This window comes from Nyctereutes procyonoides, unplaced genomic scaffold (assembly GCF_905146905.1).
Source record: "Nyctereutes procyonoides isolate TBG_1078 unplaced genomic scaffold, NYPRO_anot_genome, whole genome shotgun sequence".
Lineage (NCBI taxonomy): Eukaryota > Metazoa > Chordata > Mammalia > Carnivora > Canidae > Nyctereutes > Nyctereutes procyonoides.
Genome location: NW_026575040.1, coordinates 5,126,717 through 5,142,747, shown reverse-complemented (window position 1 = coordinate 5,142,747; position 16,031 = coordinate 5,126,717). Strand labels below are relative to the sequence as shown.

Genomic DNA, 16,031 nt, shown 5'->3' with positions numbered 1-16,031 from the left:
GGCCTACTCTACACCGTCACTGTTGGGACACCTCTGGACATAGCCTGCTTGGTGGGAAGAGCCGGAGGCTGGGACCACCTTGACCTCTAAACTGGAGAGGCCATGAATCAGTGACTCTCATTCTCAGTGTGCATAAGAATCAACTGGGATCTTGTTTGAAAAGATGGATTCTGCGTCCACCCTAGCTAGGGAATTTGCATTTTGAACAAGCTCCTTAGTGACTTGAATGCAGGTAACCTTGGTCTGAATTTTGAGAAATGCTGTTGCAGAGGATCAACAGCTGAAGGGATTTGAGGATGCTCTTGAGACTACTACACCGTGCAGCGATCTCATTGCAAAACTCACTGAAGGAATTTCTGTCAGGCCTTGGGAATCTGTGTGTGGGTGTACTTTTTTCTAATCTTGCAGACATTATAGATTGTAGATTATGAGATTCATCTTGTTTTTCTCTTTGAATTGGCCACTTGGAAACTCAGAGCCAAAACTGTGGCCCATCTCTAAGAATTTATGAGACCTTACAAAGTGGATTTTGTATGCTAATGTTCCCCAGCTTTTCTCTCTTTTTCCTACTTTTACTTTTTTTTTTTTTTTGCTCCAGTCTTCTCACCCTTTTTTAAAAAAATAAATCTTGTAATCCACTAAGTATTTCTTAAGACCTCTCAAATCCTTTTTGTGAGAAGAAAGGATAGTGTGTAGGTGAAGATACAGAGAGAGACAGAATTAATACAGAAATAGGTAATGAAGGAACAAAATGGGAAAGGATGAAAATAGGGATATTTTTTTTTTTTTCAAAAACCTTCCTGGGGTACCTGGGTGGCTCAGTGGTTGAGCATCTGCCTTCAGCTCAGGTCATGATCCTGGGGTCCTGGGATCAAGTCCCACATCGGGCTCCCCATAGGGAGCCTGCTTCTCCCTCTGCCTGTGTCTCTGCCTCTCTTTGTGTGTCTCTCACGAATAAATAAAATCTTAAAAAAAAAAAAAAACTTCCTAATACAGAAAACTTTCTAGGGCATCATTTCTGGAGACCATGTCATGGAATGTTAAGGGGAAGCAGAGGTTCATTCTGCCTTTTGTCACTGAAGATCACCAAGCAGAGCCTGTAGGTGAGGCCAGAGAAGAGGCCAGAGCCTTTCTCAGAATCATGCAAAGGAGATAAAAGGGATTTTGCTTATGAAATATATGTATAAAAGCTGAGAATTCTGTTTCCCTTCAGTGTAGGCCTGCTCCTGTGATAATAGCCTTTGGGCACAGGTTAAACTACACCTCAAAGGCAAATGGGAACAAAGGAGGTGTTGAGTTTGAAAGGTGTGTTGTCTGCTTCTGGGATATGGAATTCACCTGTTTTTATGTTGGCCACAGCCTTTGAGAATGCAAGAACAGATCACTATGTTATTTTGCCTTTTGGTTTGGAGGGTCTAGAAAGGGCCAAGCTCACCAGGTCAAGTCAGAGGAGATGACCTCCTAAAACATCTGGCTGGAAATTCAGATGTGCCTCAACTCAACTCAGGTGATAAACAAACTGCAGTACATCCAAGCCACAGAGAGTACTCAACAACAAGAGCAAATGCACTGACATGGCTGAGCTTCAGATGCATTTTGCTAAGTAAGAAAAAGACCCCAAAAGCTACATGTTGTATGATTCCATTTTTATATTCTGAGAAAGAGAAAAACCACAGGAACAGAGACCGCATCAGTGATTGCCAGAGGATGGAGTGAGATGAGTCTCACTATAGCACAAGAGGATCTGCTGTGTCTGATGAAACTTTTGGATCATATTTCCTGCAGGAAATACGCAACTCAAAACTCATAGAACTGTGCACCACCAATAAGTGACTTTTTCTGTATATAAATTCAAAAATAAATAAACTGAAACAAATATGAAATAAATGGCTATGATAATAGCAAAGACAGTAAGATATCTTTTAATATGCCTTGTTTTATAAACTTGAGTTTTGAGCTCAGTAAACTGGTATTTAGATTATTATAAAACAAAATTGAATTTGAAAAAAGCAATCCCTAAAAATGGAAAATATAATGAAACAAATTAACCTAAACACGTATCCAGTTGGCAGCATCGGCACTATCACAAGTGGTTTTAAAACACAGTTATATGGGCCTGCGTGACTCAGTCAGTTGGGCATTCGACTATTGATCTCAGCTGAGGTCTTGATCTCAGGGTCATGAGTTCAAGCTCTGTGTTGGGCTCCACACTGAGTGTGGAGCTGACTGAAACAAACAAACAAACAAACAAAAAAACACCCCAGTACTTTGTCCATCCCTAAGGACCAAGAGAATTATTGGAAAATGTGTATACTGTTTGCAATAATCATATTTTTAGTGAGAGTGTTGTACTGTAATCTGAGATAGTTGGGTGGATAGTGTGTGATAAAGTAAACGAGTAACTTACATTATGATAATATATATGATAATATGGTAGTGTCTTTCTGTTTTCTTTCTAATTTCCTCAGTATCCTTGAGAAACAGGATTCTCAACTTAGGTGAATGAAGATACAGATGAGATAGAAGAGATTTAAGTGAAAATCCTGTTTTCCTGAATTTGAATTAGCAATATCACTGTGAACTCACAAATTATGGGGGGAAAAAATCTTTCCCAGTTTTACCCATTTATCCATTGAAAGAGCCTAGAATCAATGGCCAACCCAGTAGCAAAGGGCATGCCTATCAGCCAAAATGTGATTTCAGAATACCACTCTCTACTAAAAGCAGCCAGGAATTCTTAGATAAATAGCTGATTCCAGGCTTGGGACCATATATGTACGAATTAGATTGGAATATCTTTTTATACCACGTGGCAAGGAAGTTCTCAAAGACAATTGAATTCATGCCCAAAGGATTCATGTACCAAGTTTTAGGGACTCAGATTAGCCACTGAGGAGACATCAGTGAGCATCAGTAAAGATAATCATTGACATAGATTGAATTAAACACATCATATATGTTTGAACCCATCCATTTATAGGAAGTGTCTAATAATAAAAAAAAACTAATTGGAGGATCCACAATTAGAAAACATTAGGGAAACCATCTCATTACTCTAAAGACATAAATAAAGGAAAGTAATCAGGCATTTACTTTGTCTTTCCTAAACAAGCTGAACCAGTGGGTATACCAAAGAGCAAATATATGTAGGGATGGGGACAGGGATTACTTCCATTTCCTAGCTAATAAAAGAAAAAGAGATAATAGAGTTTTACCACCATTCTTCAACAGCAAGTGAATTAATGGATCCGGACATTGCACATCCCTGGCTGCTGACATCCCCAAAACAGAGACAACCACACACATCCAATGAAGCAATCTCACCACAAAAAAACCAAACCAAACCTATTAGGGCCTCTTTTATACCCAACTTCCAATCTACAGGAAATACAGAGGCTAGAGAATGATGATAAACTGTATGATGCATATGCAGTCAGTAAAATCCTGACTATGGGAAACTGTACAAGCCAAATGACTCAATTACTCCAGACAATAGAGTACAAAGTGGGGCTAGGCAATGGGAGTGAACTTATAGATTGTAAAGAGCCCTAAAAGCTCTGTCTACCAACTGTAATGTGCAAATTTGATGTGGATCCTGATTAAAAAAAAAACTGTATTAAAAATTTGAGATTCACAAGAGAAGTGGAAATAGGAACTCTGAATATATTTTTGAAGATAAGCACATATTGTTAATTTCTAGATGTATGACTTTTCTAGATGTATAACTTTTTAAGAGTTTTTGTGTTTTAGAGCTACAAACTGAAATCATATAGAAGAAGTGATGTGATGTCTGGGTTTGCCTCAAAATAGGAGTGGAGTAGACATGAGTGGGGTGTAGATGGGACACAGTTGGCCATGTGTTGATTGTTATTGATGCTGGTTGGTGCATGGGAGTTTGTTTTAGTATTTGGTCTCCTTTTGAAGATGTTTGAAACTTTCCAGTATCTGCTGCTCCAGTGTGCTGAGCAAACGGATGGCCAGAAATCTAACTCTCTTCTTTTGTCGCCATGCAGTGTTCCAAGAGCTGCCAGGGCGGCTTCCGGGTCCGAGAAGTGCGCTGCCTGTCAGATGACATGACCCTGAGTAATCTCTGTGACCCTCAGTTGAAGCCAGAAGAGAAAGAATCATGCAACCCTCAGGACTGTGTCCCTGAAGTTGGTAAGTAGGGATTCCTATCTTGGAGAAAATATACACCCTTCTTAGACCCCAGCAAGTTCCCTGGTATGAAAATGCCAAGCCTGTCCAGGTCTCTGTGTGACCTTGTGCATAGTCGTGGGATTCAGGAGGTCATTCAGTATGGTAAATTTCATAGCTTAAGATGACTGGTCATGGGTGGTGATCCAAGCCACCCTCCCAACTTAAATGTGAATTGATTAAAGTAGTGATTTCAGAGATTTTGTTCCATTATCTTTAAGATCGAAGTAGTGAGATTTCAATTTTTACTATGCAAAACAGTGTAAGGAAGAAAATTAATAAGAAAGGTCTAAACCTATTTAGAAAAAAAGTTGTTAAATAATAGTTAAAAATAAGAAAACCTCAGTATAGAACCTAATAAGAAATGTGAATGAATAGAGAGACTTACTATTCCTGGATGGAAACACTCAGTACTATAAAGAGGGAGGCACCTGACTGGCTCAGTCCATGGAGGATGCAACTTTTGATCTTGGAGTCATGAGTTCAAGCCCCACGTTAGGTGTAAAGATGATTTTAAAAATAAATTTTTAAAAAAATTCTGTCGAGTTTTAAAGGATAAAAGATAATTCATGAGGTTCGATATATGTTCAAATTTATTGCCTTATCGTATATTTCAACACATTATAAAATACAGAAATTCAGGAAGAGACAGGGGTATGGTGTTACAATACAGAATTCTGATGTACAAAGAAAGTGAAGTATGATAACGGCCTAATGTTAAGGAAGCAGGGAAAGGAGAGACTTCCATTGTATTTAGATAATCAAAGATCCATTTGAAAAAACAAAGCAAAACATTTTAAATCTTGCTTTATGCCATATATAAATATTAATGCCTAAAGGATTAAGATTCTTGCATTGGGACACCTGGGTGGCTCAGCAATTGAGCCCTGGGCTCAGGGCGTGATCCCCATTCCAGGATGGAGTCCCACGTCAGGTTCCCTGTGAGGAGCCTGCTTCTCCCGCTGTCTGTGCCTCTGCCTCTCTCTCTGTGACTCTCATAAATAAATAAAATCTAAAAAAAAAAAAAGATCCTTGCATAGAAAACACACTGTAAAAATATCAGAAAAAATATATATCTTGGGGTTGAGTAAGCCTTCATAAGCTAGACACAAAATTCAGAGGCCTTATTGCTTAATGTAAAACCATAACATAATAAACATTTCTCCTACTAAGGACATTGTATTAGTCAAGGTTCTCTAGAGAACCAGAACCAATAGGATGGATAGATGGATGGATAAGTGGGTGGGTAGGTAGATAGAGGATAGATAGATAGATGATATATAGATAGATAGATGATAGATAGATAGATAGATAGATAGATAGATAGATAGATATTCATTATGAGAAATTGGTTCACATGAATGCAGAAGTGGGGAAGTCCCACAATCTAGCAGTCACAAGCTGGAAACTCAGGGAAGTTGCTGGTATAATTCAGTCTTGAGTCTTGAAAGCCTGAGAACCAGGGGAGTTGATGGTGTAAATCTCAGTCCAAGGCAGGAGAAGATGACATGAAATGTCCAGCTCAAGCAGTGAGACAGGAAAGGGGTAAATTCCTCCTTCCTCTGTTTTATGTTCTGTGGAGGCCTTCAGTGGGTGAGTCCCATCTACAGTGGGGAGGGCCACCTGGTTTACTGGGTCCATCAATTCAAGTGCTGATCTCATCCAGAAACACCTTCACAGACACACCCAGAAATAATGTTTCATCTGGGCTCCCCATCACCAGTAAAGTTGACACATAAAATTAACCTCACAGGCATCATAACCCAAGTTGGAAGAAAAGGAGAAAAGAAAAGAGGAAGAATGAGCAATGATTGTGAGGAAAATGTGAAAAATTCCTTATTAGAGTGGGATACAATCAATATAAAAAGAAAATGTTCAGCCAGGAGGAAGCAATAGTGACAGAAGTACCATTGCTGATTCATGCGCACAAACGTATTCCAACTAGATGTCACCTCCATTAACCTTATATTGGCAACACATAATTAAAACTTGCTTTAAATGTGGATCCCAAATTGTTACATAAATTGTTTTTGAAAAGAGTACACTATAATGCAACACTGGAAACACTATATATATATATATATATATATATATATATATATATATATATATATATAGTTGTCTACTCGTCTCTGCCCAGGCCAGGATAATTAAAGACAGTCCAAATTACCAGATCCTTAGAACTGATTGTACAGTTTGCAAAATTAGGAGTGATTGGTATAACCAGTTCATGTGTTCTGAAGAGCTGTCACTCAGCTGGCAAACATCTACAGTGTTCTAACTAATATGACACAATGGAAATTTTTTACCAGTCCGCTTATGTCTTCTTCATTTGTCTATAGTGTCTTTTCAAGGAGAATAAAAAAACTACTTAGCGTCCAATCATAGAAAATCTAACTAAGGAAAAAGGGAAACGATGAGATTAACAAAATACAAAATGTAAGCAAAACCTTGGTATTGTTTGATATGCCTCAGATTTATACCATCAGAACTAAAGTTACTAAAAATGTCTATGCTGTGAGCTGGAATTATTGCAGCACAAAGTATATCCCAGACAGTTGCTCACAGCAAGACTCTGTACAGACTCAGAAAGCAAAGACGGCTCAGGTACACATTTGATTATAATGCTAAAGAAGAAAATCATAAGTGAGTACATGGGCAAGTATATGCGATTGTCAGTTTTTTTAAATGAGCATTCATTTTTATAATCTTTCATGTAATTCCAGAGAGCCATTACTAAATCATCTTACAATTGATAGTATCTTAGAATCAAATAAACGCCATTCAGGTAGAATTAAATCCCTAATATACATAGAACTCACTCAAATTAATTGAAAAAGAAAACAAACAGAACCCCTATACCTATGCATCTTTAGTTTTGCTGTGAACCTAAAAAGACAAGTGCTCCAATTTTGTAAAGGATGAAGGATGTGAACAAACATAATGGAAGAGACTGAGCTAGTAATCAGCTTCACTAGTAATCAAAAAGGCAAATTTTAAAAATAAAGGAAGTCTATGTTTTTTCATAAGATTGGAAAACTTTTTTAAAAAAATTGGACAATAGTCATTGTTGGTAAAGTTGTGGGGGAAAAGTCAGGCTCCTACTTGTAACTGAGTGTAATCTTTTTGGAGAACTTTGGCAATATCCCTCAATATGTAAAGCATTTGGTGTCTTTGACTCAGTAACTCCTCTTTTAGAAATGTATACTAGGGATCCCTGGGTGGCGCAGCGGTTTGGTGCCTGCCTTTGGCCCAGGGCGTGATCCTGGAGACCCAGGATTGAATCCCACATCGGGCTCCCGGTGCATGGAGCCTGCTTCTCCCTCTGCCTATGTCTCTGCCTCTCTCTCTTTCTCTATCTGTGACTATCATAAATAAATTTTAAAAAAAAATTAAAAAAAAAGAAATGTATACTAAAGATGTGCTCTCAAAACTGCACAGATATACATATACACGAAGAATGGGGCTCAGTAAATTATGTAGAATTAATAAATGAATTATAGAACTTCTTGTAACTCATAAAAGTTGGAAGCAATTACATTTCTGCCAGTAGAAAGAAATGATTAATTATATTACTGTACACAGTAGAGAATTGACATCTTAAAAAGAATGTGGTAAAGCTGCATGTTATGATACGTAAATATATTAAATGTGTGAGTAATATCAAAAAGCAAGCAGCTGAAATTATGTTAGTTACTTTCCAAGTTAATCTATAAATTCAAGCAGTGTTAATCAAAATCAAGACAGGGCTTTTCATAGAAAAATCGGACAGACCGTGTCTAAAGTTTACACAGAAGAGCAAGAGCAAAGAACTAATAATAGCCAAGGTAATTTTGATAACGAACAATGTTGGGAAATGTATCCTACCATGTATCAGGACATATTGCACAAGGATAGATACATAAACCAATGGAACAGAATAGAGTGCCCAAAAATAAATCCGAGCAAGTTACGGTGTATGATACATGGTCAAGGTTAACAGTATGAATCCCGGGGGGAGACATGAACCTTCAATAAGTGGCGATGAGACAGTCATTTATCCATATAGGAAAAAAACAAATTGAATTCCTCCTTGTCACCACACACACACACACACACACATGAATTTCAGTTGAATTCTAAATGTGAAGGTAAGGGTTTTTTTTAACTTTTAGAAGAGAATAGGGGGAAATATATATATATATGTTATATATATATTAGCATATATAACATATATGTTATATATATTAGCATAGGGAAGGATTTCTTAAATGAAATATAACATATATATTTATATATTAGTGTAGGAAAGGATTTCATAAATGACAAACACAAATACCAAACCACAAAGGGAAATGTTACAACGTCTTTTATATGAAACATAAAATCTATTTACCAAATAACACTGTAAGCAAAATCATAAGAAAACCCAGAGGTGTGGAGAAGATGTTTGCAACACATATAATGAACAAAGGACAGGATTTCCTGTAATTGTAAAGAATTTCCATGAATCATTTGCCTTAAGTTAACTAAATCAGCACGTGGGAAGATGGGGAAAGCATTCATAGAAAAGGAAACTCAAGTGGCAAATATACATATAATGATGGGTTCAACCTCATTGGGAGGTAAGGTCACATCCACCAGATCAGCAAAAAATAAAACACACAGCATAAGCAAAAGAAAATTGTTGCCCCCACTTTGGAGAGCAATCTGATGAGATCCTTAGAGTTGCATGAACCTTATGACCCAGCAAGACCCAGAGAGGGGATGTGTGACAGCTGTTTGAAGGAGCAGTGTTTGCAATCGTAAAAAAAATGAAGACAACTTAACTGTCAGTGGAAAACTGGGTCAAAATAGTACGATGAAATACTACTCAATAATGAAAATGAACTCTCTAGGGCATTCGAACATGAACAAATCACACAAAGTCAGCATTGAGCAAGTTGCCAAGGAATATATACAATCTGCATCATTTTTTTTAAGATGTTATTTATTTATTCATGAGAGACACACACAGAGAGAGAGGCAGAGACACAGGCAGAGGGAGAAGCAGGCTCCATGCAGGGAACCCGACGTGGGACTCGATCCCAGGACCCCAGGATCAGGCCCTGAGCCGAAGGCAGACACTCAACCGCTGAGCAACCCCCCAGGCGTCCCTACATCATTTTTTTTTTTTTTTGAAGTTGAAATGCCACATAGTGATTCGGGTACCATCATTTACAGTCCAGGTGCAAAGAAAGGATTGGGGATAATAAACACCAAATGGGGGGCTTGATTACCTCTGGAGCAGTGAGGAGAAAGTGGGGAGGTGGTCATGGAGTGAGCTCTGGGAATTGTGTCTGTGTTGGTGAGCAGCCGAGAACACAGTCCTTGGAATTATTCTCTCTATCGAATTCTGTGATCATGTTTCAAAGAAAAGAAAAAAAATGTAAGCTCTTGGCCCAGGCTACAAATCCCCGATGTGTTACAGCGGGGGAGCGGGATGGGAAGCCAGGTCCACCACCCCCCCACCTCCCCCTCCCTGGTCTGGGCTGGCCCTGTGCTCAGAGTCCTCCCTTCCGTTCTGTGTTGCTGCAGATGAGAACTGTAAGGACAGATACTACAACTGCAACGTGGTGGTGCAGGCGCGCCTCTGCGTCTACAACTACTACAAGACGGCCTGCTGCGCGTCCTGCACTCGGGTGGCCGCCAGGCACGCAGGCTTCCTGGGGAGCAGATAACCCCGCGCTGCAGCAGGAGGCCGCCGGGCTGCCCACCAGGCTGTCACCACCCCCACCTGCAGCTGAGCGTCCACGTCGCGGCCCGGAGCCAAGCCACGGTTGTCGTGTAGCATCACCACAAACTGATGATCCCTCCCGGGGAGCCCTGGCACCTGGGAAGGTGCTGTCGGAAAGCCGAGGGTGGCTAGGGGTGCAGGTAGCCCTCAATCACCTCCCATGCCAGCACTTTCTAAGCTAGCAGGTGGGCCCTCACGGGGTGCTGCCTGGCGGCCGTGGTGCTACTGGCCTTTCCGCCGTCGGGGCCCTCTGGAGAGTGGGGAGAGGCAGCTCCCGCCCTGGAGCCCCGCTCAGCCCTGCCGAGACACCTGCCTCCCAGCGTCCTCTAAGCCCAGCGGTGCCTACTTTCATTCTCAAAGACATGAGGCTTTTTCCTGCCTTAGGACCCAAATATCTCCTGTCAAGTAGTGCTTTATGAGGTCACAGGTGTATTCACAGCTACCAGATCATTAGCGGCTCACGAAGCCCCCAGAACGGGAGCCAGGGACTGAACCATTATCCCCATTTTACTGACAAGGAAACTGAGGCTCAGTTTAAGTGATTGACCTGCCAGGTATATTCCCCTGTTGGGTGGCAGGGTTGAGTCCGACCACAAAAGTCACCCCGAGGCCTGCCCAGAAGCCCAGAAGTCTGTAGGAATCTGCTTCATTTCAAACCAGGTGACCGAGAAATTTCCCACTCGGTGAACAAAGCCCAGCTTTAGAATTCTTTCCTCTGGCCAAAGGTCAAGACACTATCCTAGGCCCTCAGTTGTTTCTGAACCCTGTTTCTTTCTTCTTTCCCCGACGAGGTCACAGATCCTAGTTATAGGGCTCTGTGCAGGTTTGGTTCAGCCCCATCCTGAATGGAATGGTCCTTGAGACAAGGCCATTGGGGTAGCAAGGTCATGCCTGAAGTCCTGATTTCGCTCCCCAGGGACCTGACCGCCAAGGACCCTGCGGCCACGGAGCCTCTGGTGTCTCTGTACCCTGGGCTCCCCTGCTTCCGCAGCCACCTCCCCAGGCTGTTCACCACGCACCCAGTGGAAAGTCTAACCAAGCTGTCTCCGCATAAAACCTGTGTTTATATTAGAAAGAGTCTTCCTTTGGTTTTTCCACTTTGATTTATGGATTTCTGTTTGTGATTTCTCATCCCTCTCTCCCACTGCCAGTCCCAACCTATATCCCAGCATCCCAGACTTGAGCACTAACATCTGCATTCATGCCACTCGCCAGGGAGAGGGGCCATGGGCTCCCCCAGTGACAACCACCGCAGAAAGGGTCTTCCCCAATGCCCTTCACCTAACTCTGCAGCTCCAGAGGCCTCGGGCTGCAAGGGAGATGCAGTGCGTATCGAAAGGTAAACGATCTGAAAAGTCAATTAAAAGGAAAGAATATATATGTGCGTGTGTATGTGTGTACATGTGTGTATGTATATATATACATACAGTTGACCCTTGAACAATGTAGGGGTTCAGGGTGCCAACCACCCCCTGCACAGCTGAAAACCCATACATAAAATTTGACTCCCCAAAAGCATAGCTACTAATAACCTGCTATTGACTGGAAGCCTTACCAATGACATCATCGATCACCACCTATTGTTATATGTCATATGTATTATATACTGTATTCTTACAATACAGTCAGCTAGGGGAAAGAAGATGTCATTAAGAAAATCACAAGGAAAAGGAATCACACCTACAGGACTATATGGTATTTATCGGGGAAAAAAATCTGTGAATAAGTGGACCTACTGCAGTTCAAACCCATGTTGTTCAAGGGTTACATATATATATTCTCCTACCAATTAAGACAAATACCAGGCTAAACAAATTGTAAGCTTATAGAAAATCTGTCTTATTCAGTACCGTGGTGCTGGGTCTATTTCTCTTTGAAAGCAACTCTGGGTTCTTAGGAATCGAATTTCTCCCTTGAGCCCTTTAACCCAAAAATCTGCTAATTGGATGATCCCCTGAAGCTTTTGGATGTAGTAGCACTAGCCCAATCTGACACGCTGTGTTCGGTTCCCACTGCCCTTGGGCTTTCAGAAATTCTATCTGGCCTTTCCGTGGGGGTTCTTTTCTTGGAGAGCCCAGCCGCCACTTTGCAAAAAAAGCACACCCATCTCTCCCCATGAGCGTGCAGTGTAACTTGCACAATATGCAGCCGGGAAGAGACCCTAATTCCCATGCTCACCAAGCAAAAAGAGACCAGAGAAGCCAAACATATGGATGGTTTCCCGTGCCGTCTCCCTCTCACCGCCTACTTTTGCTTTTTATCACAAGAGAAGCATGGCCTTTACGCAGCTGCTCTCAGATCTTGCCCAAGAAGCCATTAAATTGAGAGATTCCTTGGAGGAGGCTTTTCCATGCTGGAGCAACATCAGTGGGTGGAAGGGAAGAAAGGCTGATTTCAGCTCAAATTGAGGGAAAGCCTTCGAGCCATCCAGCCTGCCCAACAGCAGTCCGGGCCACCCTACATGGGCGAGGCTCCATACTAAAGGGAATTTCTTCGTCAAGCAGGAGGTGAACATCCTGGGTCCTTCCAATTCGGAATTCTCATGACTGGGCTGGCTCAATGCTGGCTTTGACTTCTCTTGGGTGTCCTGTGGCCCCCAAATGCTACCTGACAGTTGTTTAAAAGGACAGTGATCTTCCCATGAGAATGGCCATCCTGCCCATGGCAGAACTGAGTGGCAGCAAATGGGTTAGTGCCATGTCTTTAGGGGGACAAAAGTACCCAAACTAAGTGTCTTTTTTCTCTTCCAACAAATAGTTGGGCTCTTCTTGGAATCCATTCATCTCTGGAAAGACTATGAATTACTAAAACAGGCATTTTAACAACTTCTTGGTCTTTGAAATCCAGTGTTTGTTAAGTTCCTGGTTCCTATGGCAACGTATCAATGCCCCGATAGGGCACACAACACGCCTGATAGGGCCCTCATTGTGTCGGGTGACACAGTTCCTGGAGGTGGTCATAGGACAGCTGATCTGACGACCCTCCCTGCAGATAGGCCTCTTTCTCCCTTCCTTGGCGCCCCCTTATCTCAGCCTTGCTTTTCCACAATCTGTCACCCTCTCCTCAGCACCTCTCCATGACCCCTTAAGCAGCCACTTGCAGAATTGAAAGTTACATTTTAATGCTGTTTTTCTTTTTCCTGTGTCCTGGATGGCCTCATTCCCTGCTCCGGATTTTAAAATTAGATGAACTGAAGGTGTTACATGTTTTTTCACAAAAGTCAACCAAAACAGCTTGCTGTTTTACTTTCGCTTATGGGAAAAGGACAGCTTGTCCCTTGCAGCCCAGGCAGAGGCCACTCAGTGCACTCCAGCCTGCCACCCTCACATGGACTCTCATTTTTCCCCTAGAGGAAAGAAATAGCAGAAGAGACAGGCTAAAGAAAGCTTGCAAACCCAGCCACTGGATGGAGTCAGGAGTCCTCTGAGTTCATTAACAGTGAGTCGGCTACACTCTGGCAGAGAGAGAAATCCAGATATTACTAGTACCTTCCTAAGCCAGTGGCTGTCTCCTTTTTTTTTTTAATACAGCCATTTTAGAATTTGAATATTGGCCCTCTAATGTAAAAGGCATGTAAGTGGTAAAAAGAAATATGGCTTTCCTTAAATCAAACCTGGAAGCACCTATATCAGCCTGGCAGGTGGAGGCCAAGACCTGATGCTTGCCGTTTAAAACATCTTTAATGTGGCTCTGATGGGAAGTTGGACACCTTACTGATGAAATTGGTGGATGACATGAAATTGGTGACAGTGACAGGTCCAAAGAGATCTAGGAGACTAGAACAAAACCTGGATCTTAGGAATTCACCAGGAAGCAACATAAGTCTACCTTTGGAGTTAAAATGAAAACAAAAACAAAATTGTATCAATACGAGGTGGAGACGTAAGAGTTTCAGCTAAGTTCAATGTGAGTCAAGAAAGTGGAATGGGAGCACTCTCTCCAAACCACACACACACACACACACACACACACACACTGAGACACTTAGGCTCTCCTGGAAGAAGACATTTGTCATGCCACATTGTGGTTGTGATTGCTGGAACCACACTTGAGGAGTATTGTTAGTGTGTAGTGTTCAGATGAGCACGCCCAATCCTGATGAGGGGTGCAGACAGAAACAGGGGAGAGGACTTCATGAGAACGTTTATCCTGGAGAAGAAGAGGTGTGGGACAGCACTATGAGAGCAACCCTAAGGCCAGGAGGTAAAGGCTGTAGGGAGACAGATGTTAGCCCCTGAAGAAGAACCAACTTCCCACAGGTGAGAGCCCCCCCCCCACCCCTAAGGTAGAGGGTTCTCCCATCGCTGGAGGTCTCAGCAGAGACCGAAGGGCCACTTGTCAGGGATGCTGGAGAGGGGAATTCAAGCACCCAGCTGGGGCAATATGACTTTTAAGGCCCCTTCTAAGTCTAGGCTTTGGTAACTGTCAGTAGAACAACTTAGGGTGAGCCACCTAGTCTGGGGTACTTCCCATTTCTGTGTTGGCCATTTTGATCCCAGTGTCGCACCTCTCACCTGAGCTGAGTGTGGGCCTCATATCCCAGAACCACTAGAACTTGGTCAGACCGCCCTGTCAGGTCCTGCTTTGTAGATGAGTCACCCAACATCCCGAAGGCTAGTTCCCCGCCCAGGATCACACACTTTAATGGGGCAGGACCTTGATGACACTAAGGCCCTCTAAATACCTTCTCTCTTTCTCAGCTCACCTTTCTTTGCTTCACCTTTACTGGAGCCAAGTAATTCTCTCCACCCCAAACCATCCCATACTCCTGGTTCTATTCCGTGGGTAACAGAGAGTTCCATCGATGTGCTGAGAAAGGTGACCACGAGGGAGGGGGAACTCCCAGCCAGGTTTCCCAGCATCTTCTAGAGGTTGAACGCTTTGCCTCAGTGAGACGAAAGCCATTCTATTACATAAACGAACTTCCGGTTCCTTGACCCCCCCGGTTCAGTTTGTCAGAAGGATATACTTTGTTATAACTTATTATTTTGTTCTTTGTAAATACAAGATGTTTATAGGAAATGTGTATTCTGAACTCTATGGGCAGAATGAGTCACTACACCAAAATAGTTCTATTATTTAGAATATGCTAATTTTAAAGGGACTTAATAGGTATTTATTTACATATACAATCCACATTTGTGTAAAATCATTTGATCCTACTAACCCAGCTTCCTGCAAAGTGGCTACATGATGTCTTATTCTAAGTTCATAGTTACGATTCAGTATCCTGACTAGCCAAATTCTTTGGGTTTTAACATCGAATATAAATTACTCTGCTTTTTGACTCGTTCGGGGGCTTTTATCCCTGGCATCGTACCCAAAACAGGTCTGTTTGCATTGCCACCTTTCCATCTTAAATGTTATGTTTGCTCGTATAATCTGCCCTCGCCTCATCCCCACCCGGAGAAGGGAATTTGAGGGTCTTTTTCATCCCTTCTCTTTGTCTTGCTTCCTTCGTAGCATCACCAACACTAAGTTGCTTGGGAGGCCTGGTCAGAGCAGCATGTGAGGCAGGGTCCGCTGGCAGGGGCTGGGAGGGCTTTACAGGGGTGTTCCCAGCTCTGGCCACACCTCCAGGGTGTCCTCTGGGACTGCTGGGGTGGGGGTTCTGTGTCCTCCTACCACCTGCATAGCCAAGGAGCAAGGAACCTACTAAATACTCCACTGTCTCCATGTCACCCTTATAAAGTATTGTTTAAGGAGGTGGGGTGGGGTAGAAGGTGAATTATATGAGTAAATGCAGTGTGTTTTCTCTCCGGCAAAAATGACAACTATTTTTGTGTATGACTAATTTATTTTTATTATTGTAAAAATACAATAAACTGGTTAAAAGATCAGCTTCATTAACATGTTTGTGCTTTCTTGGGACTTATTCCACTTCTACTCACGTGGCTCCAAACAGCCCCCTCTAGAAAGATCCGAGTCCTTTAGAGGTCCGTTGGCTCGTCAGCCTGGTTCTGAGCGCTCTGCACAACGTGGGGCCACTCAGAGAACATTGGGGCCACTTAGGGGACACCTTCCCTAAGGAGGACGTTAGCCTTTAGGCTGCTTGAGCTTTAGGCTGGTCCTCAACCTCAGC

The 16,031-nt window shown here is 42.4% G+C and overlaps 1 protein-coding gene across 4 annotated transcripts in view; it reads left to right on the top strand.

The window, feature by feature from the left end:
- Positions 1 to 15,789, top strand: part of THSD4 (thrombospondin type 1 domain containing 4) — a 575,779-nt gene extending 559,990 nt beyond the window's left edge. For all 4 annotated transcript variants that reach the window (XM_055320025.1, XM_055320026.1, XM_055320024.1 and 1 more), the window contains 2 exons: positions 4,014 to 4,158; positions 9,751 to 15,789. In XM_055320025.1, coding sequence (XP_055176000.1) covers positions 4,014 to 4,158; positions 9,751 to 9,893 — 288 coding nt within the window. In that variant the 3' untranslated portion in view covers positions 9,894 to 15,789. The remainder of the gene's footprint in view (positions 1 to 4,013; positions 4,159 to 9,750) is intronic.
- The last annotated feature ends 242 nt before the right edge of the window (positions 15,790 to 16,031 follow it).